Source organism: Candoia aspera, chromosome 6 (genome assembly GCF_035149785.1).
Source record: "Candoia aspera isolate rCanAsp1 chromosome 6, rCanAsp1.hap2, whole genome shotgun sequence".
Classification (NCBI taxonomy): Eukaryota; Metazoa; Chordata; class Lepidosauria; order Squamata; family Boidae; genus Candoia; species Candoia aspera.
Window position 1 is genome coordinate 75,485,136 of NC_086158.1, and position 27,955 is coordinate 75,513,090.

General features: G+C 42.8%; 1 protein-coding gene across 1 annotated transcript; it reads right to left on the bottom strand.

Annotated features, from left to right (window-relative positions):
* Positions 1–902: 902 nt before the first annotated feature.
* On the bottom strand, positions 903–27,827 carry LOC134500496 (lysosomal acid lipase/cholesteryl ester hydrolase-like). Its single transcript, XM_063307832.1, has 9 exons — positions 27,726–27,827; positions 26,403–26,520; positions 18,499–18,697; positions 16,782–16,891; positions 13,676–13,812; positions 12,153–12,299; positions 5,127–5,198; positions 4,381–4,446; positions 903–1,136 (listed from the first exon to the last, which is right to left on the bottom strand). The coding sequence occupies exons 1-9, from the start codon at positions 27,825–27,827 to the stop codon at positions 903–905; spliced, it is 1,185 nt and encodes a 394-aa protein (XP_063163902.1).
* Between the last annotated feature and the right edge of the window lie 128 nt (positions 27,828–27,955).

Here is a 27,955-nt window from a genome sequence, read left to right on the forward strand (position 1 = left end):
TGTTGGAAGACAGTGTTTGTTATGCAGAGTGAATTGTCTTGGCAAAATTCTATCAGCCTATGTCCTGCTTCATTTTGTTCCCTTGACAGGTCTCAGGATTCTGAAGGTTCTAGGGTGAGATTCAGTTCTCTGCTCTTGACCATTGACTCAGGCATCAAGCTAGCCGTCTCCTCGAGTCCCCCGGTCGTGGATTTTGACTCCACCATTGTTAACTATTTTCCCTCACAAGAGACTGATCTTGGTAGGAGCTAATGGTACAACTTTGGGATTCTCAGCTTTATGTAATGGTTGCCTATTCTAAAACACCATCAGACTCATGAGCAGGAATTCAAAGATATCTGATTTATTAAAGAATAGTATGCAGGATCACAGAGAAAGCTGAGAATGATGAAAGCACACCAAATCAAACTAAAAACCCTCAGTGCAAATGAAATCCCTCCCCCCGCAGAGTCTTCTCAAGTTCACAATCCCAGGTGCTCCTAACAGTTTCTGATGGTCTGCGGGAAAAGGCCTTGAACAGATAACATAACCCAAACACATTCCATTGTACTGATTTCACATACTGAGCTTGGTACAAGGTTTCACAGCAGCTCCCTCCCAAACAGAAATGCGCATCAGCGCCAGGGCATGTGAAACGTTACGATGTATAAACTACATTGAATCAGTGAACATGACAATATCATAAACGATATATTAATCTTCAAAGATTAGTTCATATTCTGTAGCAAGAATAAGCAGTCTATCTCTGCAACAACAAAGATGATGATGATGCAGAAACATATGCCAATTAACATAAAGAAACACAAATCAATTACAGAATAGAGCATAAAGACAAATTTGTAAAGACAAAATTTAGAAATGTCCAAAAGCAATTTCTACATTAACATAGAACAGTTAATTATTTATTTATACTTCTGCATCAAATCCAATATTTCAGGGTAGAGTTGCTCTGGGGCATCAAGACCAACAATAAAATCTAGATGTTTCCAGTCGGGAATTTCCTTATGGAACACTAAATTTTTAATTCGAGGAAGCAGCAGTCTTATGTCAGTCCGAGTTACCACCTGGTCGTGTCCAGCATTCCACACAGCTGTTGGCACAACCATGTCTTCTATTCTGTAAAATGGAGGGGATGTCTGTTGAGGCAAAGAATGGAGTTATACCAAAGGTTGTTACCTTCTTGCATGATCAGGGTAGAAAATATTTTGGGATGGTGGGCATGCTTAGAACTTCAGAGGCATATTAGGGACACTCTAAAAATGCCTGCCTTGTGGGGAGCATTCTTAGTCCAAATTCATTGCCACTGTATAGGTGACCACACTAATTTATCATCATTCCTCTATCTCCTCCCCATGGGACTTTCTTATCATTTCTGCTCATCTTTATCTTTTATTTTTCGGAAAAGGTTGACAGCACTGAGCTGCAGCCTCCAATTCTATGTTATGCCTAGAGGCAGTCTTATAAACCAGCACTTTTATATTCAATCCATATTCATTCACCTCCCATTCATTCTTGGCCTTGTCTCTTCTTGTTTCGCCATAGACACTTCTTCAGTAACATGTGAAAGTGAAAGTTCCCCTGTGCAAGCACCAAGTTACATCTGACCCTTTTGGGGGATGCCACTTTCATGACATTTTCTTGGCAGACTATAGGCGGGTTGGTTTGCTATTGCCTTCCCCAGTTGTCACCTTCCCCAGCAATCTGGGTGCTCATTTTACCGACCTCAGAAGGATGGAAGGCTGAGTCAACCTGAGCAGGCTACCCAAGAATCCAGCTTCCGCTGGGATCGAACTCAGGTTGTAAGGAGAGTTTTTGGTTGCAATACTGCTGCCTACCGCTCTGCGCCACATGAGGCTGTGCCTTCAGTAACATATTATGTAATAAAGAGATTTAAGTGACATATTATTCTAGAATCTCTATTGAGAATCCCCTAAAAAGAATAGAACAATTGATGATAACGGTGGGATCCTGCAATGCCACCTAAGCATTGGCCTCTCTGGTCTTCCTGCTCCCTAGCCTCTGAATATACAGAGTATAAGCTGTGGTTGGACACTTTTGCCATATATGAAATCCTATAGAGCCGGACAAGGAGAAAGATGCAATGTGAAGGGTTGTCCTGCTGCACTACTTGGGAGTTCCAGTGCAATGGATTTTAAAAAAAAATTAAGTATCTTTTCACCAGCTAAAGTTGCTTTGGATAAACATTTTGTTCCCTGTAGAAATGTGATGGAATGGTTTAAATTCGGACACAGAGTACAAGCAACTAAGGAATCTATAGGTCCACGTGTTAGGGAATTAACTAAATCATAGAAGTATGGAAACTTCGAAGCAGCCATGATAAAACACCAAGGGGTGGGAAAATGCATGATAAATATCTGCAGCAGGAAGAATTAACATTGGATAAAGTAGTTATCACTGCTAGATTATACAAAAAAGATCAAGAAGTCATCTAATGGGAGTAATGACAAGGTATCTCTATAGATCCAGACTCATTAGCGAAAGATGGTGAAAAGGCCAAGTTCTAAAGATGTTTAGGAACACAGTGTTCCAAGATTCAAATAAGTCACAGGCAAAAATTACTTGTTATCATTGTGGATTATTGCATCATTACAGAGAACAATGTAATGCACTGAACACTACCTATTTATATTACCAAAATATAGGACATTTAGCTCAAATTTGTTATAAGCAAGCCTGTTAACCAAAACATAAAACAACCACATGCAAGAAGAAAGTCTGGAGAGGCTCTTAGGACAACAGAAAGTAAAGATGAGAAGGAGGAAGAGTTTGTTTACTTTGTGAATTCTGAAGAAAAATAAATGATCAGCCACTACAGCTGGTGAATGTTAGTTGGAATCTGCAGTATTTTACTTGCAGCAAAATTTATTATGCAGAATCTTCAAACAAGGAATTAAAGTTGTTACCAACAACTACAATTTTTTTTCTAACATTAGCCCCACCCATTCATGTGTTTGGATTAATTTATAATATAACTTGCTTGGAACAATTAAGTGGCTGATAATTTTATATTTTGTGCTGCGGGTTAAACTGCTGAGCTGCCGATCGGAAGGTCAGCGGTTCGAAACCGCGCAGCGGGGTGAGCTCCCATTGCTAGTCCCAGCTCCTGCACACCAAGCAGTTCAAAAACATGCAAATGTGAGTAGATTAATTGGTACCGCTTCGGCAGGAAGGTAACGGCGTTCCGTGAGTCATGCTGGCCACATGACCCGGAAAGCGTCCTACGGACAACGCCGGCTCTAAGGCTTAGAAACGGAGATGAGCACCGCCCCCTAGAGTTGGACACAACTGGACTTTACGTCAAGGGAAACCTTTACCTTTACTAAAATAGCATTCTCCAACATTTTCTCTAATTCCACATTCATAGGTTTTACCATGGCATAAATATATGCCATAAATATAAAATCTAAAATATTTTATATAAAATATTATATATATATATATATATATATATATATGCATGCATGCATGCATGCATGCATGCCAAATAGCAGTTCTAGATTTGATGTTATCTTGATGTTATCAAGTCTAGAACCACTATTTGGCCAAAAAATATATATATGACCACCATAGCTACCCAGTGTCATTGGGAGTCGGGCAGCATACAAATTTGATAAATATTCTTCAGAAAAAATACCCTGTGAACTATATGTCAAGAATCACTACTCATTCTCAGAATCAAATGATTCTGATTCAATTCAACTGATAAAATGATACAACTTCTTGTTCAAAGTGCTTGGACAAATTACTGAATATTTTCACAAAATTAAAATGGATGATTCCATTATCCTCGTTGTACCTTAGACATATACAGTACCATATGCCGTGGTAAAACCTATGAATGTGGAATTAGAGAAAATGTTGGAGAATGGTATTTTAGAAGTACATGAAAGTACAAACTGGATATCCAACACACTGGCTGTAACAAAGAAAGTTAATAATGAAATCTGTCTTTCTAGCAATCAAGGGTGGCAAATAAGAACCTGATGTGGGGGCAGTAATCCTGTACTAACCACAGACAATTTTTTCCATGCTGTGCAAAGTGCATTTCAGTTGGATATTGTCTTTGAAATTTTGATATTTTCTAATGTTGAAAGAGTTTGTTTGTCATTGCTTGTTTCTATCAAAGCAAAGGAGTGATAATGTGTAGTACATAAGTCTCAGGAGATGTTGCAACAGACAAGAAGAGGAAGGATTTAGGACATGCAGAGAGAGGCAGTGCAAGAGGGAGGGAGAGAACTTGATTGGCCAAGGGCTGTAATCAAAATCAATTCATTCATTTAGTAAGGAGTTTTAAGTTACAACTTATTCTGGAATGTCTGTTAAGAACTTTCTAAGAAAGAATGCAACAGTTTTAATTACCATATTGTATACAGCTTTATTCTTACTTCCATAATCAAAATATTTAAATTCATTTGATTTTGCAATCTAAAAATAAAAACAAAAAATAAAAATATAAGTACTGTGAAATCTAGTGAATGTTAACATTTTTAATTTTGATATATGAATAGGTATGTGGTAATGGGGATTTTAGTGACCAGATCCTTCCATTTCTACAACATTTGCAAAAATTCTTTTTTTTAAATCATACTCTCTCAAAAGAATAGTGTAGTATACTTACTTCTTTGCAAAACAACTAATCCAAGCAGAAATTGCAGTCTATAACCTTAACCATGTAATTTTTTTTGTCATTTGTATAATGCATATTAGACAATTTTATGACATCTAAGAACTATTTCTTCATTGAAGTTTAAAATGCTACTGTGTAAGATGAAATAAACACCTTAAATATTCACAAACATCAGTAGACATTAAAGTCACAGGGAGTCCAAAATACAGCAAGAATAAGAAACCTATTAAAAAGTCACCATGGATTTTGCGGTTCCAACAGGACACAAAAAGCTAAAACAGGAAAAATCAATGTGATATGGAAGACTTGGGAGAAAGTGAATTCAGAGCCATATTTTCTTGATATCATCCATACAGTCTGAATGTACTATTGCTATTGCTGATCTCTGCATTGTATTTCTCCTCCCCGCCTTTCTTGGTGAAACTGCCTATTCTCAATCAATTTCTAGATTATCATTTTTTTTAAAATTAGATTTTACCTGCAACCAATGGATCACTGTTTTTACAGAAGTATAGTCAGGAAATATCCCAAGATATACATCTGCTCGACTCTGGAAAATCAAGAGAGATTAAGAATAAAAATAATTTATTGATTTTTATTTTTAACTGCCTTCATAGGAATACAATTCTAGTCCCCTGATCATCCTTGTGGTTCATCTCTGAAACTGCACCAATTTGTCAGAATCTTTCTTAAAATATGGTGCCCAGAACTTGATACAGTACTCAAGATAGAACCTGACCAATTCAAACTAAAGGAAAACTGTTACCTCCTGTAATTAGGAAGCTATCTTTTTTCATGAAATTTAAAACAGACTTTGCCTTATTTACAGTTCTGTAGCTCTGCATTGGATTTCTGTTTTCTAAGTTAATAATGTTGCATTCATTTCTTTAAACATCTCTGATAAATGTGGTTATAATTTTATAAAAATAATATTTTATAGTAATGTGATAAAAACACCTTTAATTGGATTTTTTAAAAGTTCCTTTATTAGTGATCAATGTCTAATAATTCTTACAATGTATTAAAGTTTTACATTTGAAATATAGCTAAGAAATTTGTTGTCTAAAAAATTATAGATAGATCATCTTGGAAAACAACTTACTGCATATGAAGAAATAGAGAATTCTGAAAACACTGCAAATTGAAAGATGGATGTTGAAACAGAAATTTCAAGAAAACAGAAATCCAATTGTTTTCCCCTAATGCAGTTGAAAATATTGGATTGTTGGAGGAACAGACAGTAGATCATGAACTGATCTCTTTATAAACTTAGTACATAAGAACTAATAATTTTGTTGTTTATTCGTTTAGTCGCTTCCAACTCTTCATGACTTCATGGACCAGCCACGCCAGAGCTTCCTCTCAGTCGCCAACACCCCCAGCTCCCCCAGCGACGAGTCCATCACCTCTAGAATATCATCCATCCACCTTGCCTTTGGTCGGCCCCTCTTCCTTTTGCCCTCCACTCTCCCTAGCACCAGCATCTTCTCCAGGGTGTCCTGTCTTCTCATTATGTGGCCAAAGTATTTCAGTTTTGCCTTCAATATCATTCCCTCAAGTGAGCAGTCTGGCTTTATTTCCAGGAGTATGGACTGGTTTGATCTTCTGGCAGTCCAAGGCACTCTCTGAATTTTCCTCCAACACCACAGTTCAAAAGCATCTATCTTGCTTCTCTCAGCCTGCCTTATTGGGTTAGCAGGGGTGCCCGGAGTCTTCATGCAATTGATTAATGAAGTATTACATGATCATTTGTTTAAAGGGGTCCTGGTTTATTTGGATGATGTGCTCATTTACACTGAATCCGAGGAGGAACACGAACGCCTTCTCAAACAGGTGTTAAGTAAGCTTAGAGATGCCAAGCTTTATGCCAAGCTTTCCAAATGTGAGTTTCACAAAACCCAACTTGACTATCTAGGCTATAGGGTATCTGACAAGGGCATTGAAATGGACCCTGAAAAAATTCAGGCGATTTTAAATTGGGAACATTGCCGCACCCGGAGGCAATTGCAAAGTTTTCTAGGGTTCAGTAATTACTATCGGCAATTTATCCAGGGGTTCACTGAGATTGCTTTGCCCCTTACTGATCTGCTCCGTACCAAGGGTTTGGGGGAGACACGCAAGGTAAAAAACCCTGGGGCAGTGCTGAATTGGACGCCTGAATGCCAGGCAGCATTCGAGAAGTTAAAAACCCTCTTCACTGCTGAGCCTATTTTACAGCACTCCGATCCTGAATGCCCCTTTGTGGTCCAAGTTGATGCTTCTGACTCCTCAGTTGGGGCTATATTGTTACAGAGAGATTCTGAAAATCACTTGAAACCCTGCGCTTATTTGTCCAGAAAATTTTCTGAAACTGAACGCCGGTGGCATGTTTAGGAAAAAGAGGCTTTTGCTGTAAAAGCCGCTTTGGAGGCCTGGCATCACCTCCTAGAAGGTGCTAAATGCCCTTTCGAGGTTTGGACTGATCACAGGAATTTGGAAGCCCTCCGCACCCCCCGGCGTCTCAGTCCTAAACAAATTCGCTGGGCTCAATTTTTCAGTCACTTTAACTTCCAGCTAAAATTTATTCCAGGAAAGAAAAACTTTCTGGCCGATGCTTCGTCACGTTTACCTCAGGACCTTGACCATGTGGCAGATATAGTTGGAACTGTTCTCACTGAACCACAACTGGGCTTGGTTGCCGTCACTTGGAGCCAGACCCATGTGCAGGCAACCCCGCCGCCAGCCCTGTCTGGGAAGCGGAGAGTGCAAGTTCCTTGTCAGTTACAGAAGGACTTTCTCCAGGCGCTGAAATCTGACACTTGGTTGCTAGCTAATAGAGACAATGTTTCTTTTGAAAACGGTCTGGCATGGGTGGAACACCGCCTTTATGTGCCTGAAACTTTAAGAGCTGAAGTTCTGCAGCGTTCCCATGATGATAAACTTGCTGGACACTTTGGTTTTGTCAAAACCTTGCATTTGGTTCACCGTCAATTTTGGTGGCCAACCTTAAGACGTGATGTAAAAGACTATGTTGCTTCCTGTCCTGTTTGTGCCATGTCACAACGAAAAGGAGGGAAACCACAGGGGCTTCTACAGCCAGTGGCCAGCCCATCCCGTCCCTGGGATGAGATTTCTATGGATTTTATTGTGGACCTACCTCCCAGTCAGAAGAAAACTGTCATTTGGATTGTAAAGGATTTTTTCTCCAAACAAGCCCATTTCATTCCATGTGCATCCATCCCGTCGGCCCCGCAATTGGCCCGCCTATTTCTCATCCACATCTACCCTCTCCATGGTAGCCCCTCCCATTTGGTCAGCGACCGCAGGACACAGTTCACTTCCCAGTTTTGGAAATCATTTTTAAAATTGATTGGCATCAAACAGGTGCTGTCCACATCGTTGCATCCTGAGACTGACGGATCTACTGAGGTTTTGAACTCCACCCTTGAACAATTCCTTAGAGCATACATAAACTACCATCAGGACAATTGGGTGGACTTGCTGCCTTTTGCTGAAGTGGCTTACAACAATGCTGTACATCAAAGCACTGGGCAAACCCCTTTTTGTGTGGTTTCTGGTCATGACTTTGTTCCCATCCCTGAGCTGCCACAAACCCCTCCCCAATCCTGTTCTGCCTCTGACTGGGCTGTTAAGCTGGCTGATTCCTGGCCGGTGATTCAACAGGCTTTGGCTGATCCCCAGGGTGCTTACAAGTTTCAAGCCAATAAACGTCATTCTTTGCAACACGATTTCAAAATTGGGGATCAAGGATATCTCTCTACCAAATTCATCAAGTCCCCACAACCCTCTAAAAAACTTGCTCCCAAGTTCATTGGTCCTATCCCTATTATTGCTCTTATCAATCCAGTTACTGTTAAGTTGGACCTGCCTCACAATTTGAAACGCTTGCACCCTGTTTTCCATTGCAGCCTGCTCAAGCCTGTCCACCACTCTTCCCACTGGCATCCCCAACCTCCTCCTCCTGCTCCAATCATGATTGACGGCCAACAGCACTTTGAAGTCAAGGAGGTTGTTGATTCTCGCAAGCTTTGAGGCACCCTCCAGTACCTGATCTGCTGGAAACACTTTCCTCATCCTGAATGGGTGCCTGCTCGCCACATTAACGCTCCTGATTTAGTTAACCATTTCCACTTGGCTTACCCTTTGAAGCCTGCCACTTAATGTTTTCTTTCTTTTGGGGGGGCAGTATGTCATGTTCACTGTTTCAATGTGCACTGTACATCGTAACATTTCACATGCCATGGCGCTGATGCGCATTTCAGTTTGGGAGGGAGCTGCTTGTGAAACCTTGTGCCAAGCTCTGTATCTATGTTCATTTCAATGGAATGTGTTTGGGTTATGTGCTCTGCTCAAGGCCTTTTCCTGCGGACCATCAGAAGCCGTTAGGAGCACCTGGGATTGTGAGCTTGGGAAGATTCTATGGGGGGAGGGATCTCATTTGTACTGAGGGTTTTTAGTTTGCATTTGGCACGCTTTTTCCATTCTCAGCTTTCTCTGTGATCCTGCACACTATTCTTTAATAAATCAGATATCTTTGTGATCCTGCTCATGAGTCTGATGGTGTTTTAGAATAGGCAATCCTTACAGCCTTATGGTCCAGCTCTCGCAGCCATATGTTACTACGGGGAACACCATTGCTTTAACTATGTGGACCTTTGTTGTCAGTGTGATGTCTCTGCTCTTAACTACTTTATTGAGATTGGTCATTGCTCTTCTCCCAAGGATTAAGCGTCTTCTGATTTCCTGACTGCAGTCAGCATCTGCAGTAATCTTCGCACCTAGAAATACAGCCTTTCACTGCTTCTACATTTTCTCCCTCTATTTGCCAGTTATCAATCAAGCTGGTTGCCATAATCTTGGTTTTTTTGAGGTTTAGCTACAAGCCAGCTTTTGCACTTTCTTCTTTCACATTCATCATAAGGCTCCTCAGTTCCTCTTCCCTTTCAGCCATCAAGTGGTATCATCTACATATCTGAGATTGTTAATATTTCTTCCAGAGATTTTAACTCCAGCCTTGGATTCCTCAAGCCCAGCATGTCGCAAGATGTGTTCTGCGTACAAGTTGAATAGGTAGGGTGAGAGTATACAGCCCTGCCGTACTCCTTTCCCAATCTTAAACCAGTCCGTTGTTCCGTGGTCTGTTCTTACTGTTGCTACTTGGTCGTTATACAGATTCTTCAGGAGGCATACAAGATGACTTGGTATCCCCATACCACTAAGAACTTGCCACAATTTGTTATGGTCCATACAGTCAAAGGCTTTAGAATAGTCCATAAAACAGAAATAGATGTTTTTCTGAAACTCCCTGGCTTTTTCCATTATCCAGCAGATATTGGCAATTGGTCCCTAGTTCCTCTGCCTTTTCTAAACCCAGCTTGTACATCTGGCAATTCTCGCTCCATGAATTGCTGTAGTCTACCTTGCAGGATCTTGAGCATCACCTTACTGGCATGTGAGATGAGTGCCACTGTTCGATAGTTTGAGTGTTTCCCTTTTTTGGTATGGGGATACAAGTTGATTTTTTCCAGCCTGATGGCCATTCTTGTGTTTTCCAAATTTGCTGGCATATAGCATGCATTACCTTGACAGCATCATCTTGCAAGATTTTGAACAGTTCAGCTGGGATGCCGTCGTCTCCTGCTGCCTTGTTATTAGCAATGCTTCTTAAGGCCCATTTAACACACTCTTCAGGATGTCTGGCTCTAGCTCACTGACCACACCATCAAAGCTATCCCCGATATTGTTATCCTTCCTATACAGGTCTTCCATATATTGCCACCTTTTCTTGATCTCTTCTTCTTCTGTTAGGTCCTTGCCATCTTTGTTTTTGATCATACCCATTTTGGCCTGGAATTTACCTCCAATGTTTCTAATTTTCTGGAAGAGGTCTCTTGTCCTTCCTATTCTATTGTCTTCTTCCACTTCCGCGCATTGCTTGTTTAAAAATAATTCCTTATCTCTTCTGGCTAACCTCTGGAATTCTGCATTTAATTGGGCATATCTCCCCCTATCACTGTTGCCTTTTGCTTTCCTTCTTTCTTGGGCTACTTCTAGTGTCTCAGCAGACAGCCATTTTGCCTTCTTGGTTTTCTCTTTCTTTGGGATGTATTTTGTTGCCGCCTCCTGAACAATGCTGCCAACTTCTGTCCAGAGTTCTTCCAGGACCCTATCTACTAAGTCCAGTCCCTTAAATCTATTCTTCACCTCCACTGCATATTCCTTAGGAATATTAGTGAGCTCATATCTAGCTGATCTGTGGGTCTTCCCTAATCTCTTTAGTCTGATCCTAAATTGTGCAAGAAGAAGTTCGTGATCTGAACTACAGTCAGCTCCAGGCCTTGTTTTTACCAACTGTATAGATGTCCGCCACCTTTGGCTGCAAAGGATGTAGTCAATCTGATTTTGGTGTTGTCCATCTGGTGAAGTCCATATATAAAGCTGTCTCTTAGGTTGTTGGAAGAGAGTGTTTGTTATGCAGAGTGAATTGTCTTGGCAAAATTCTATCAGCCTATTTCCTGCTTCATTTTGTTCTCCCAGGCCATACTTACCTGTAATTCCAGGTGTCATTTGACTGCCCACCTTAGCATTCCAGTCTCCTGTGATGAAAATAACATCTTTTAGGCGTGTTGTCCAGTAGGTGCTGCAGATCATCATAGAACTGCTCTACTTCAGCTTCTTCAGCATCTGTGGTTGGGGTGTATATTTGGATCACTGTGATGTTCGATGGCTTGCCCTGAATTCGAATTGAGATCATTCTATCATTTTTTGGATTGTATCCAAGCACTGCTTTAGCCACTTTACTATTAATTATGAAGGCTACTCCATTTCTTCTGTGGTCCTCTTGTCCACAGTAGTAGATCTGGTAGTCATTTGATGTGAAGTGGCCCATTCCAGTCCATTTCAGTTCGCTGACACCCAAAATGTCTATCTTTAATCTTGAGATCTCACCAATAACCACATCCAATTTGCCCTGGCTCATAGATCTTACATTCCAGGTTCCAACGGTGTGTTGATCCTTAGAACATCGGATTCGCCGTTCACCACCAGCACCGTCGGCCACTAGCCGTCCTTTCGGCTTTGAGCTAGCTGCGTCATCACGTCTGGGGCTAGTTGAACTCATCCTCTGTTCCTCCCCAGTAGCATTTCGACCATCTTCCGACCTGGGGGTCTCATCTTCCGATGGTATACCGACATATCTCTGGTTGTGCTGATCCATTTAGTTTTCACGGCAAGAATACTGGGGTGGGTTGCCATTACCTTCCCCAGGGATCGCATTTAGTCTGACCTCTCTGTCATGACCTTCCCGTCTTGGGTGGCCCTTCACGGTTTAGCTCATGGCGTCATCAAGGTTCTCAGGCTCCAGCACCACGACAAGGTAATGATCCTTTGCTGAAGAAGAACTAATAATACTGTTATATTATTCCTTTTTTTATTGTTCTTTGAGGGTGTGAAGGGAAGGGTATATATTTTATAGAACAGCATAAAAGATGTGGAATCCACCTACCACATTTAAGTTCTTCTGTTTATATCCTGTAGTATAAGAAAACAACAGGAGACAGAGCTTGTCCACTACTGCAAAACTACATAGCTTGGCATTCAGTATCTTCTGCTTGTAACTAACCAAGCAAAGCTCTTTCTTTCCCCAAATAATCTGCAAAAGAACAATGCATCTCTTTACAACAATGGCCCATATTGGAATGAAACTTTACATAAGAGGATGCCTAAATCTGCAGTTTGCTTTATGTATTCTCTGCTTTTCCATTAGGACATAAAAAAAAAAAATTCTGCAGGGGACAGTAGACAGAAGGGGACTGTGTTGCTGGAGGCCCAGGAAAGCATGAGATAGACTCGCTGCAGAAAGAGTCAGTAAAAATAAGGAAGCAGTTCTGACATTCAAACACCATGCCAGGAGATTGTTGGACTTCAAGGAACTGCACATTGGTAAACCTGTGCCATTCATTTATACTTGCACTGCACATCCATTGATATTTCCCCATTATTCTAATAAAGCTAATAGTAATGCTTTACCGGCAGGTCCAAAGCTTTTCTCTGCCTTGCTATAGCACATTCCTGTACCATCACCATCCTGTCTATAAGCCAACTAAATCAAGAGAACTTGTGGGATAGTCTCCAGGGTTATGCTGATGTTCAGCTGGCCCTAAGCTGCTCTGCATTATAAAGTGTTCTCTTTGAACAAAAAGTGGGTATATCAGTCAATTAAATTAAACTCTTGGACAAGAATATATTTTTCTTAATATAAGGGGGAGCATGTGAGCCACATGCACCAGCTTCTATTAAATGGCCTGTAGAGTAGAAAAATTTGCCCAAGTGAAATTATGCCTAAAGCCTCTGTAACTTTTAAGGCACGTCGTTCAGCATTTTTAGCCCATCCAACCTCTCTGAACCCCCAAACAAGGAAAATAATGAAACAATGTCATTAGTTACAAGTCGGGCAGCCCTTGGAGATATTTTTTAAGTGAAGAGCTCTTGCCATCCCTGCCCTAAAGGACACTACTGGTGGTTTGCCATCAAGGCTTTACTCCCAGGATGAGCAATTCATTCAGCAAGAGACATCAGAGTAAAAACAATGGTTTACCTTCTGGCACAGGATAGGAAATTGCTCCAAATTTGTCTGCAAGGCACCAAAAGCTTGTAGTGGAGGAAGAATAATTATGACTAAGGAGTTTATCTCTACCCAGTCAATACTGAGCATTCCTCGCTGTGCAGAACCAGTTGAAAGCCCCAAAACACTTTCTTCTGGTCACATCTTTCCTCTACAATTGATCAAGCTCATGATTTGAAAGTGCTTTATCTGCATAATCTAAGTCTCTTGAAGATTGCTTGCCAGACCTGTGCCTTCTAAGAACCTATGATCTCGGCCCCATCAAGACTGGATGGGTACAAGGTACTGTACACTCTCTTTTGTCTTCATTCGGGTACGTAACTGATATTAGCTGGGATGAACATTGGAGGTGAGTTATCTATCAATGAAAAAGCAAAAGAGAGCAATGTGAGCAGTAAACTTACTTGAATGAATTCCTTAGATGATAATTGAGAGATTACCGAAAGATTCCAACTGTCTTTTAATGTGTAGGTAGGGGCAAAACACATAAGGAGTTTGATTTGGGGGATCAGCTGTGGCATGAGTGAAAAAGCAGTAAAACCTGCAAAAGAGAAAGATCTTTAAAAGGGTAACTGTACCCATATATAATAGGGCAGTAATACATTCCTTTTTCAGGCATCCCATGATTAATAGCAATGAAAGCAATAACCCACCATCTTGCTCTCTAAGAGTTGGTGTTTTGTGTGCCAGACATTGACTTCTCTTAAGTGAAAAGGTGACGAGAATGTTGTAGAAGATAATTTATAAACTAGGTCTCCAGTCCATTACCAGACCCTTCCTCCAAGCAAAGCAGAACAAATTATGGCAAACCCTGCCAGCCAATGACATCGCTGCATAATGGTCAGCCCTACTAAGTAGACCAAACCAACCTCACAGGAAGGCTAAAACTACTTTTATTGAGATTGGCTATAATAACAGAATGTTGCACATTCTGATCCTCCTCCTCCGCTTCCTCCTCCTCTTCCTCCTCCTGTGAATTAAGAAGGCATCTACCTGAGCCACTTCCAAATATTATCTTGTTGTTCTAGACTTTAAAAATGCTTTAGCCCCTGTTGTCTAGGTAACAATTCTGGCATATCACCAATAAGGTCATCCTCCTTACTCTCTTCAATAACCCTCTGCTTTGGGTGCCTCTATTGTAATGCCACTGTGGGGTGGGGATTGTGTAGTGATGTTACTGCTCATGCTCAGATGCTGCAAAAGTACATCTCATTCTTTGCTTGCTGGCAAAAAACAGGCCAGCCAGCCCAGTTGGCTTGTTTTCTGCTGGTAATTGCCAATTGCTGCTGTCATCTTGGATTTAAAAAATATAGTTATCTAGGAATCAAATAATGCCAATTGACTTCCCTGGCTGTAATGAAGATAAGCCTGTCCCTATGCCATAGATTGCATAACTGATATAACTTTATGGAACAATTTTATTACCAGAAGATCCCAAATTCTATTTCTGGTAAAACATATAAATAACAAAAACAGCCAACCCCCCACACCCCCAGGAAAAAAAAATCTTATTGGATGTGCAAAAGTGTATTGCCCTTCCTCAACAAAACAGAGGTAAGTTTGCTGTATTTTGCAGTAAAATTCTAGCAGGAGAATAGAAACAAACAAACAATCTCAATGTGTAAGCAGTGATTGAAACCCCTAAAACAGATTTTTTAAAAATTAAAAATAGGCATTATAAATGGTAATGATAAGAATAGCAGCAGCAGCAACAAAACCATATATTCCTAGCAGCAGGAAAGTATGAGGTGATTAATGCTTGAGAAGATATAATTGGATGCCACCACTAGTAAGACCCTGTCCCAGCTAATAATTATTACAGTTCACTTGATGGAGGTACCCAAAGTAGATGGTACATATGGATGACTATTTTTTGTTTCTGGTTGGACTCATCTGTAATTTACTTTCTGTGTAAGTTACTGTTTTACAAGCTATCCTAATTCTCCACTGAGGACACTAGTTAGGCTTTCTAAGACCATTTACTGTATTTGTGGCTATCAGATTTCTCTTACATTATTTTCCTGAGCTTTAAGTTTCTGATAAATACATACACCTAATTACAGATAAAAATTGAGGGTTACAATGGTTCATTAAGCTAAGAACTTTAAGGGTTAGATTCTTCCCACCCTTTGAAATGTAAGTAGAACTCCATGCTCTTAGGACTAATCTACACTGCTTGGTTGTCCTCACACCGAAATGGGCCAGCCATTTTTGGAGAGCAGACAGGGACAGTATTGCCCTCTATGAATTGAGGGCACTTATTGGCAAACCAACCTTGGGGCTTGTTTTTACACAAGTTCAAAACTCATCTGTTATATAGCCTCAAGGTTCCTGTCTGTTTGGGATATCACGCATCAGTCTGTTGCAAGCTAACCTTTGTGGTTTATTGACTACTTCTTCAGCTGAGCCAATGGTGATCATGCTCTCTACTACATTTTAGAGCTGCCTTTTACCATGAATGCTGATACTGTAGCTGTATTACAGAACAGGGCAGAAAACAGATGTATGACATTCAGCTAAACATCCCTACTTTTCAAGTCTCACATACATGTACTGTAACTCCATCTCCACAGAGAAGGTGCTTCAAGGTCTTAACAACCTTATCAATCTTTGATATAAAGATGACAGTGTTTGCCATTTTCACAATTCTTTTCTGAGCCTATGAGAATTCAATTTCAAATCATATTAAGCATGCTTTTCAGAGTGCATGCTTGCAATACTATTTTACTTTACAACATATCAATTATGGTCAGCTACCTCTTGATTTCAAGGGACGCAGTGGCGCTGCGGGTTAAACCGCTGAGCTGCTGATCGGAAGGTCGGCGGTTCGAAACCGCGCGGCGGGGTGAGCTCCCGTTGCTCGTCCCAGCTCCTGCTCACCTAGCAGTTCGAAAACATGCAAATGTGAGTAGATCAATAGGTACCGCTTCGGCGGGAAGGTAACGGCGTTCCGAGTTGTCATGCTGGCCACATGACCCGGAAGTGTCTATGACAACGCCGGCTCTAAGGCTTAGAAACGGAGATGAGCACCTCCCCCTAGAGTCGGACACGGCTGGACTTTACATTGAGGGAAACCTTTACCTTTACCTTACCTCTTGATTGGGTACAGATAAAGTGGGGTGGGGGTCAATATTAATCTACTCACACTATTTTCCAACTGAACATTGATCCCAAAGGCACTATTTGTCCCAAAGTACTATTAGCTGCAAATAGTATCTCTGGAGGACAAACAGTGCACAGACTCAAGGATAAAATACTCATTTTCAAAATGTTGGTCTCCATAAGGGGAATGGGCACTGGATAGCTGCAAGTGCTCTTTTTAACATGCAATATCTAGATCCTAAAATTAATTCTCTTTATGGACACTGATTTTTGCCTGCATTTTAATTCTGGCTTTTGGGTTCTGTCATGTAACACTCGTACTGGATGATCACCTTCTCCCCAGGAGGCCAAGTCAAAAAGGATATAAAGATAAAACATTTTTTCTTCTTTTGTTGTTCCTGAGCTTACCAATTGTCCCTCCTTGAGAAAAGCCAATATAATATAAACCTTTCTGCTGGGTTTTCTGCAGGATAAAGTTGATTGTTGCTGGAATATCATGTATAGCCATTTCATGAAAACTGGAACATATAAATTCAAAAATCAGATTGGAAATTCTGAACAGGGGTAGATGAACTATTTTTCTCCCCCTCCCCGCACCATTTTCATTTTCACTGGGTGGACTTTTAAAAATGAATCACAATGTAAAAAACAAAGCAGTAGTATTGGGGTTTCTGCAGGGAGAAGGTCAGAAAAAGTTAAGATCGCAACTTCAACCACACAACCCCCATGTGGATGATGATGACAATGATGATGAAATAAACAAGGAAACAGACTGAGATGAGGGCAAGGATGAACCAGTAGGGGAAAAGGTTGGAGCTAGGAGAAAAGAACCCTAGGAAATAGGAGGGAAAAAAAATGAAAAACCCTATAAGCATCTAAACAAAAAAAAAAAAAATCAAACTTTTAGATTTTATCTAACTCCCTTTTGCACTCTCTCCCTCCCTCTAAAAGCAATCTATCAAAATTATATAACTTCTTTCCATTTTTCCAATGTCTTGATTAAACTTTTAAACAAGGAATTAAACCTAGAGCAAATAGAATGACATTGTCCAGTCCCACCTCTCTTTCAGTACAAAGCTAATTCAAAGGCTGAGAGTTTACTAATTTCATTAAACGAACAATTACAGTTTAGATCAGTGTTTCTCAACCTTGACAACTTTAAGATGTGTGGACTTCAACTCCCAGAATTCTGGGAGTTGAAGTCCACACATCTTACAGTTGACAAGGCTGAGAAACACTGGTCTGGAACATAGGCATTCTTCCGGGAGTTAGCTCCTAATTTAGAAGAACTCTGCTGTAAGAGATTCCCAGTTGTGTAAGAACATACAATATATTGAGCATGAACAGAGAATATAAGTACCAGAGGTATTAATAACTGGAAACAATGCAGCACATACTTAAACAGATACCATTGACATGAAAAGTAATCTAATGCAATATTTTCTAGCCAAGCTTGTCACTTCTTCCTTAGGATGACCTCATGCCTGAGGCTAAAATCCTGTTGCTTGCTTTTATGTACTTTTCCCCCAGTTTGTTATAGGAGGAGTTTTTTCCCCTCTTTATCCAAGGCTGAAGAAATTCCCACAGCCGCCCCCACCACCACCTTCCCCACCTCAGCACACACTTCTTGCTCCTTTCTCAGAGAATTTAGAGAGAATCTCTTTCTGCTATGTGATAATGTAAGCATTCTTCCTGAAGATGATGCTGATTCAAATGTTTGAACTAGCAGCTTACTTTGTTTTCTGGCATAAGACAGACTGGGAGAGTGAATTGGGAGGGGTGAGGTCTTGCCTATTCATTTCACTACAAAGACTTTCAACTAATCTGGTGAAATTTTCTGTCGTTATTTTAAAAAACAAAATGTACCTTTTTTTTCTTTCAATTTTTATATCATACTGTTCTATATAAATGTTGTTAATGTTGAATAAAGCACTCAAAAATCCAAGGTTGCTTTCATCAAAACTTGAGGGAATCCAGTCTTCATAAAAAGTTATTCCTCCAGTCAACCAATTCTTATCCCTAGTTGCTAAAACTAGGAAAAGCATCGTGTAGTGGGTCTCACTTCTTCACATTAATCTCACTAGATGAAATAATGATGATATCTTGGCTTTTCCCAGAAACTTACCTAAAATCCCAAAATTCTTCTTGGCCTATTGTCAAGCTCCTGTGTCTTCTGGACCAAGTGGTCCCTCGGTTATTGATAATCCAGACATCATAGCCAGCATCTGCTAGCACAAATCCCAGACTATTGTTGGGAAGATTTGCAATCCAGGATCTTCCTTCACAAAATAAACCAGGTACAAGTAACACAACTGGATTTGGTCCTGAGAAAGAAATGATAGACATTCAAAAATATAAGGACTGACATTCTACCTAATCCTTTCCTTTTTTTTCTTTTTTTTACTCATCTGCACTGAAATTGATCATTGGGAACAGTCTGTTTTAGACCAGGACAAAACCATATATGGAAAGGATGACATTTTTCTAAACTGGGGCTGTTTATTTCTAATTAAACCTATCTTGGGGCTAACCCACACCTCTTTGTACAAATCCTTTATTTAAACAAAAGCACCCTGAAAAAAGTATAGTAATATCTTGCCAGCAAAACACAAACAAGAAACATTGCTGTGGGAAAATTAAAAATCAAATAGGTGGGTGACAACTAGGGTTCACATTATTGAATGGCATCTATGATTGTTTTGAGGGTTTTTTTGCAGGGACAAAACCTGAAAGAAAAAAACACAGGGTCTGTGTGTGTGTATGTGTATATATACACTACTGCTTTTAGTTACTGTGCATCAAAACACCAGACACAGGTAAGAGTACAGAGATGCCTTTTTTTTTGCCCAGCATATGTCTGAAGGCAAGTGGAAAAAAGAAAAAGAGAAAAAAATATGCCAAATAGTTTGCTTGAGCTTACTGGTTGAGATGGAGTGGTATGCCATACTGCTTGCAATCTGAAGTACACCTCAGAAAAAAATTAAACCAAGAAGATGGCATTCATTCATTCATTCATTCATTCGGGGGAAAGCAATATATTTATGCAATCTCTTTTTTTCAAGTTAACTCATGATGCTTGCAGAAAATAGATTTACCCAGGCAATTCACTCTCTCTTATCTCAGAATCCAGAAACTAGTAGATATGTGGATTAAAAAATCTTTCCCTTTTATTTGGGGATGGGATCTAAAATTATTTTAAGGTAGTTTTCTTAGTTTAGAATTAGTTTTGTCACTTTGCATATTTCGATTCACATCTCAGGAATCTGAGACCCATCCTATATCCTGCTACATATAACTGTAGTATTTTAAATTGGAATAGTATGAAATTGTGAGACCTTCTAGTATTCATTTATATGATTGCCAAATATCATAAGCAAGCAGTCTGCATTTGATAAGTGTTCAGGAATCACACCTGAAATATTTCCCCTTATTTATTGCCTTCTACACCTGAGATTTTCAGACTTTACTACTCCATAGGAATAGAGCCCTGCTGTCATGTTCCCCGTTGCAAAGCATATGTGCATCACAACGGGGAACATGCACATCAGGTAAGAGGAAAGGAGAAACATAATCCCCTAATCACCCAGACATCCCCCAAGCACCCACATCCAGAAGGGAATCCACAACACAATGGATAAGCCCCTCAGACCAGACTGACAATCATCAAGAGATAGGAGAACGCCTCCCCATTTCCCCAGGGGACACATTCACACATCTCTCAGGCACCCATATCCATAGAGGAATCTCCAACGTAATAGGAGCACCCATCAGACAGGACTTAACACCCATAGAAACCATCTTCCCAGGAGACACACCTGGTCTGGACAAAGACAGGGAGACAAAAGAGATCGCCAAAATCGCCCATCAGCTGATGCGCCGCAGTCCCAAGCACCCGTTCGGTCCAGGCTCGAGGGGGGAGAAGCACAACGTCCGCCAGCAAAGTATAAACAGGGCAACCGGTCAACACATAAGGATTCCCATCTTTCTTTGCATGCACTCTGTTCTAATAAAGCCAGAAATCCTTAGACCCTCTAAGTGAGTCTGTGTTTTATTTAGAGCGTGGCTGCCTTGACATAAAGACGGGAATCCAAAAAAAAATTTTTTTCCTAGCACCAATCCAGACCAGTTCTGTGAGGGATCCACGCTAGGATGGAAGACTGCAACTTATGAGAAAGCGGCTACCCGGCAACTGACAATGAAGCTCCCATCCAGATGAACGACAGATGCCTGGAGCCCCGACGGAGCGATGTCCAAGCGGGCTCAGGATCAGGTTCGGAGGGAGAAGATGTGGCGAACGTTACCCGTGAGTCCCAAGGCTCATGGTGCACCCTCGACACCATGGATAAATCCTTACTTGGGCTGCCCAGCACACCAATGGAACCGCGGGTCATCCCGAAAGCAGAGGCGTCGGGAGATGAAGGCAACCACACCAGGGCAAGCTCGAGTACGGCGGAGAGGCTGAGAGCAGTCGAGGAGAAGCTGGAGGTGACGCAGCAGCTGCTCCAGATGTTAGCAGAGGCGTACGAGTCCCACAGCCGGGGAGCGGAGGGACAAGGAACCAGGAGCCCGACACCCCTCACCCCCCCCTTGGAGACGCACCAGCCGGAGAGACGGAGGAGAAGCCGGGAGGATGACGCAACACCAGGCAGAGTCCGGCCACAGGTACCCGCCAGATGTGCGGCGCCCCACCACCCCACCCCACCGCCGAGACGACCCCAACACAACGGAGACCGACACGGGTGGGCACAGACACAACCAGAGGCTAGATGGAGGGAATACCCGCATCCCGACCATGGAGCCCCAACTACCCGAAGTACCCAGCATTGCCCAGCTGTGGCTGGCAGCCCACCGAGAGTGGCGATCAAGGACTTCAGGATCAACTTCGATGGGGACCCCACAAAACTCTCTTCCTCACAAATGCGAGGATATACATGGAGGAATGGGGCGCCTATTTTCGGACTGAGAAGGGCAAAGTAAACGCCCTAGCTGTCAAACTGCAAGGACGAGCAGCCAACTGGTACGTCCAGCTGTGCCAGTCGGGCGCCCCAGAACTCGAAGATTGCCAGAAGTTTCTGTGGGCAGTAGAAATGTATTTCCGGGACCCCCTAGAAAGGGAGAGAGCAAAAAGAGCCTTAAAAGCCCTCAGGCAAGGACAGACCTCCGTGGCGGATTATGCCATGGAGTTCCAAGCCTTGGCAGGCAAAGTCGAGGTTTGGTCCCAATCAACCCTCATCGAGAGATTCAAGGAAGGGTTGAACCTAAATGTACTCAGGTGGGCGCTCTGCAGAAACAACCCCAACACTCTGGTGGAGTGGATCCGACTGGCAGGGGAGGCAGAGGACGCCCAGGAGACTTTCCTCCAGGCACGGAGGGAAGCGCAGCATGCAGAGGTGGTGAGACGACCCCACACAGCTGCAAGACTGGCGAACCCAAGACCCCTACATCGCCTGGACGAACGGGACCGGAGTTTTGCCAATGGTCAGTGTTTCAATTGTGGGGAGGCGAACCACAAGGCGGCAGCTTGCCCAAAGGCAAAGGCAAGAGACAGCCCGGGGAAGGCTCCAAACAAACCAACTCCAACACCAAAAAAAAGGCCAGCCGCGAAAGGGGAAACCTCGACAAGGGAATTCCCTGACGTCAACACTGACGAGGAAAGCGGAAGCGACGAACAGGCGGAAAACGCCAGCCACCTGCCTTGAAGAGCGCCAAAAGACAGGTGAAAAACAACAAAGGGCGCGACGACCTTGGGGTGAGTGAAAACTGTCCTACCCTATATGTGAGAGTCACCCTGGCCCATGGGGGGAAAATAGAAAAGGTTTGGGTGCTGATTGACTTGGGTTGTTCAAAATGCCTCATGCACCCGGACCTGGCAGCCGCGCTTAACCTCCGCTGCTATCCACTTCAGCACCATTTGGTGTTCACACAGTTGGATGGATCAGCGGCAGGAGGGGGCCGGTCAACCAATACACAGAAAGAGTTGCGATGAGGCTCGGCAACCACGAGGAAAGCCTCCCCTTCATCGTGGCACCGGTGGGCCAAGCTCTACTCATATTAGGGATCCCATGGTTGGTGCATCACAACCCCCAAATAGATTGGATGACAAGAGAAATCACCTTTTTGGATGGGCGTTACAAAGCACCCACAGGGGATCGGGTTCCCCGCGCTGCAATGGGGAGGGCAACAATGACCTCAATGCACCTGGAGGCAGCAACTCCGGAGGGCCTGCCAGCCAGATATGCAGACTTTGCTGACGTGTTCAGTGAAAAAGAGGCTGACAAACTCCCCCCCCCCATAGAAAAATAGACTGCACCATCGAACTGATCCCGGGGGCAACTTTACCAAAGCCAAAGATTTATGCTATGACTCAGAGGGAGTTGGAAGCACTAAGGGACTTTATTGATAAGAATTTGGCACGGGGGTTTATTGAACCAGCTAACTCGCCAGTTGGAGCCCCAGTTCTCTTTAGGGAAAAGAAGGACGGGTCCCTCCGGCTCTGTACAGATTACCGCGGGCTCAATGCCACGTCCGTTTCAAATAAATATCCCCTACCCATAATAAAAGACATATTAGCCCACCTCGCAAAGGGCAAAATATTCACAAAATTAGACCTCAGGGAAGCCTACTTCCGCATTCGAATAAAGGAGGGGGATGAATGGAAGACAGCTTTCAATTGCCCATTGGGGTCGTTTCAATACCGGGTTCTGCCTTTGGGGTTGGCTGGGGCACCGGGCGTGTTTATGCAGCTAATCAATGAGGTCTTGCATGACCACTTATTTAAGGGGGTGCTTGTTTACCTTAATGATGTTTTGATTTACTCTGAGAATGAAGCTGAGCATGAACGCCTTGTAAAGTCAGTGCTCACGAAACTCCGCAAGGCAGAGCTATACGCCAAGCTCTCCAAGTGTGAGTTTCACAAGGAGCAAATAGACTACCTTGGCTATAGGATCTCGGCAAGGGGGATAGAAATGGACCCCAGCAAGGTCCAGGCTATACTAGCGTGGGAGCGCCCACGCACGAGGAGACAACTCCAAAGTTTCCTGGGATTCACGAATTTCTACAGGGGTTTCATCCAGGGGCTAGCGGAAATTGTGCTGCCACTGACAAACCTCCTCTGAACAAAGGGCCTGGGTGACACCCAAAAATCACGAAACCCGGGGGCGCTGTTAAACTGGACAGCTGATTGTCAAACGGCTTTCGAACACTTAAAAAGCCTCTTCACGGCAGAACCAGTATTACAGCACCCCGACCCTACCAGACCCTTTGTCGTGCAAGTGGATGCCTCAGATTTCTCTATAGGAGCGCTCCTCCTCCAGCGTGATTTTGACAATCAGCTGAAGCCCTGCGCTTACCTCTCCTGAAAGTTTTCTGAAACAGAAAGGAGATGGCACGTGTGGGAAAAGGAGGCGTTTGTGGTCAAGGCAGCCCTGGAAACATGGAGGCACCTCCTGGAAGGGGCCTCCTGCCCCTTTGAGGTCTGGACTGACCACAAAAACCTGGAGGCTTTCAGCACCCCGAAACACCTCAGCCCAAAGCAAGTACGCTGGGCGCAATTCTTTAGTAGATTCAATTTCAAACTTAAGTTTATCCCAGGGAAAAAGAACTTCCTGGCGGATGCCCTTTCCCGACGACCCCAAGATGCTGGCCAAGCACTGGACATTGTGGGGACTGTGTGGACAGACACACAGCTGGGCTGCCCTGATGTCACACTCAGTCTGACTAAAACCCAACGCGCCTCAGCGCAACCACCGGCAAACGGGGGGAGACACAGGTCAATTTCATAGGACTGGCAACAAAGACTCACTCAAGCCCTCGAGAAAGATACATGGCTACAAAACAACCAACACCATGTATCTATTATGAATGGGCTTGCGTGGAAACAAAAAAACCTATATGTACCAGAATCATTGAGAGCGGAGGTATTAAACTGCTCCCACGATGATAAAACAGCTGGACATTTTGGGTTTGTAAAAACGTTACACTTAATTAGGAGGCAATTCTGGTGGCCAACCCTAAGAAAAGATGTCAAGGACTACGTAACGGCCTGCCCCACATGTGCAAGGTCTAAATGGAAGGTGGGGAAACCCCAAGGACTGCTGCAGAAAGTGGCAAGCCCCTCTCGCCCCTGGGAGGAGATTTCCATGGACTTTATAGTTGACCTGCCACCCAGCCAGAGAAAAACCGTCATTTGGGTGGTAAAAGACTACTTTTCCAAACAGGCACACTTCATACCCTGCACATCCATCCCTTCTGCGCAACAGCTGGCACGCCTGTTCCTCACCCATATCTACAAAATCCACGGTGCCCCCTACCGTTTGGTGACAGATAGGGGCACACAATTTACCTCCAGGTTCTGGAAGGAATTCCTAAACCTCATTGGCATGAAGCAAGCACTGTCAATGGCTTGGCACCCCCACACAGATGGATCTACGGAGATCCTCGACTCCACCCTGGAGCAGTTCCTGCAGGCGTTTATTAATTACCAACAGGATAGCTGGGTGGACCTGCTTCCTTTTGCTGAGGTGGCCTACAACAACGCAGTACACCAAAGCACAGGTCACACCCCCTTCAAGGTAGTTTATGGCAGAGACTTTGTGCCAATCCCAGAACTGCCCCAACCAGACAATCCACCCTGTTCTCCAGATGACTGGGCAGCTCAACTGGGCACGGTTTGGCCCATCACCCAGCTGGCCCTGGCTGATGCACAAGCAACATACAAGAAGTTTGCAGACAATCACAGGGTGGCGCAACCGAACTACAAAGTGGGAGATAGGGTCTACCTCTCCACTAAGTTCATCAAATCCCCACAACCCTCCAAGAAACTAGCACCCAAATTTATTGGACCATTCCCCATCACAGAGATTATTAACCCAGTCACCTTCAAACTGGACTTACCCCACAACCTAAAACGCATACACCCAGTCTTTCACTGTGCCCTCCTGAAACCAGCCACCCCTTCAAAATGGCACACAGAAACCCCACCACCCCCACCCATCATGATAGATGGGCAACAACACTTTGAAATCCAAGAAATACTCGACTCCAGGAGGCAAAGGGGCACACTGCAATACCTTGTCAAATGGAGGCATTTCTCACTCCAGAGTGGGTCCAAGCTCAACATGTCTCTGCTGAACAGTTGGTGAAGAACTTCCACGAAGCATACCCATCTAAACCATCACCCTAAGATTTCCTCATCACCCTAAGATCTCCTTTGGGGGGCGGCATGTCATGTTCCCCGTTGCAAGGCATACGTGCATCACAACGGGGAACATGCACATCAGGTAAGAGGAAAGGAGAAACATAATCCCCTAATCACCCAGACATCCCCCAAGCACCCACATCCAGAAGGGAATCCACAACACAATGGATAAGCCCCTCAGACCAGACTGACAATCATCAAGAGATAGGAGATATCCCCATTTCCCCAGGGGACACATTCACACATCTCTCAGGCACCCATATCCATAGAGGAATCTCCAACATAATAGGAGCACCCGTCAGACAGGACTTAATACCCATCGAAACCATCTTCCCAGGAGACACACCTGGTCTGGACAAAGACAGGGAGACAAAAGAGATCGCCAAAATCACCCATCAGCTGATGCGCTGCAGTCCCAAGCACCCGTCCGGTCCGGGCTCGAGGGGGGAGAAGCACAACGTCCGCCAGCAAAGTATAAACAGGGCAACCGGTCAACACATAAGGATTCCCGTCTTTCTTTGCATGCACTCTGTTCTAATAAAGCCAGAAATCCTTAGACCCTCTAAGTGAGTCTGTGTTTTATTTAGAGCATGGCTGCCTTGACACCTGCCATGTTTCAAAAGAACAATGAGTTAGTTCTTCTGACTTTCATTTTTGGATTACCTTTGAACTGTAGTGGATACATAGCTTTGATGTTTTATGATGGTATGGGATGACATTCACCAAGATTTAGGTACTCCTTCAGAAAACTACTTTCCGAAAAAAGTACATCAGAGTGATCCTATGAACCCTCATTTTTTTTTCAAAAGCTCAAAGTTACATCCTACACTTACCAGTCTTCCTAGAAGTATGCATTCCATAAGGAATTCTATTTGCAATCAAGTAATAACCATCATCTGTCATAATTTCATGCTCTTCACTGGGATATCCCCAGTACTGGATTATTTCACTCTGCAAGAAAAAAAAGTGCTGCGAACAATTAGATTTAGAACCATTGAATCAGAGGAGGAGGAGACTAACCATGACTAAGGCATTTGCTAGAATATACTGTAAGCCACAAATCTCTTGTAATTTATTTATTTATCAAATTTGTCACCACCCATCTCCTCCCACCACTGCACCAAGGACTCCTCCACTTATTGTGGAGCCCTTGTTGCTCTCTGAGCCTTGTTCTTTTCTTGCAGATGTTTCATTGCCAGACTAGGCAACAACTTCAGTGCCCAGCACTGAAGATGTTGCCAAGTCTGGCAATGAAATGTCCACAAGAAAACAACAAGGCTCAGAGAGCACCAAGGACTCCACAGTTCAATCCTGAGCTACAAATATTCTCTTTAATCGGTCTCTTCTTATTGTTAGGCAACAATAACAATGAAATTCAGTAACTTCACTACCTTTTGGCCTAGTGAAATGTGGCATGTGAGCAATAAATTTTGGAATGGCTAATAGCTACATCATTTTAAATTGAATTATTTGTAAAAGTTGGTGCTGTCTAATGGCTCAATTATAGGAACAAGGAAACTCTTTTCAAACCTCCTGTTGAAGATAAATCACTTGATGGATTTAGGTTCAATTTGTTAAATCTCTTTATCATAAATTTCTGACAGCACATGAATCCCGCCAAAATACACCACAAGAGCTCACTTGACTAAAAGAAAAGGGCCTGGGTGCTCTACATTCACACGTCCTCTCCATGTGGACTGAGGTATATGATAGAGGATTTTTACTTTTTCGGATGAGCTGAGACCATCTGATGTGTATTGAGAGCCATGATCTGCTCTGTATCATTCTAGTCCCCAAATGAAATCTGGCCTTATTATTGTCTAACATTTGAGGGCGAGGGGACATGAGCCTAGAAATATTTTTCATCAGAATAAGATGAAATTTGTTGGAATCTTAAACTGTTATGAATGGGTGGTCAAGTATAAATTTTACAGATTTTGTAGCAGGTATTTGAAGCTATGCTGCTTTAGCATCTTCCCCCTCCCCCAAATGTTTGTTGAATATTCGTTTAGACCTTCATCCTGAATATGAAGAGGATGGCAAAGGAAAGAATTGGGATTCAAACCCTTAATCCTCACTTGATCACTGGAGCATGTGAATCAGGGTTTTCTCTTTTATAACATACAAATCCAAATGATTCTGAATAAATAACTTACAACAGTCATAAATGTTTGAGGATTCATATGTCTCTTCTGTAGGAATTCTTCCAACTCTGTGGTCTGTTGAATTAAGCACACTACTGCCATAAAAAGCCACATGTTAGAACTGTGTAAAAAAAAAAAAGACGGGTGTTTCAAAGAAAGACAGTTTCCAGGATCTAAAATATCAGTCATTGAAATGGAAGATTTGGGGAACATCTTTGAAGAAAGTCTGAGTTGGGCATGGG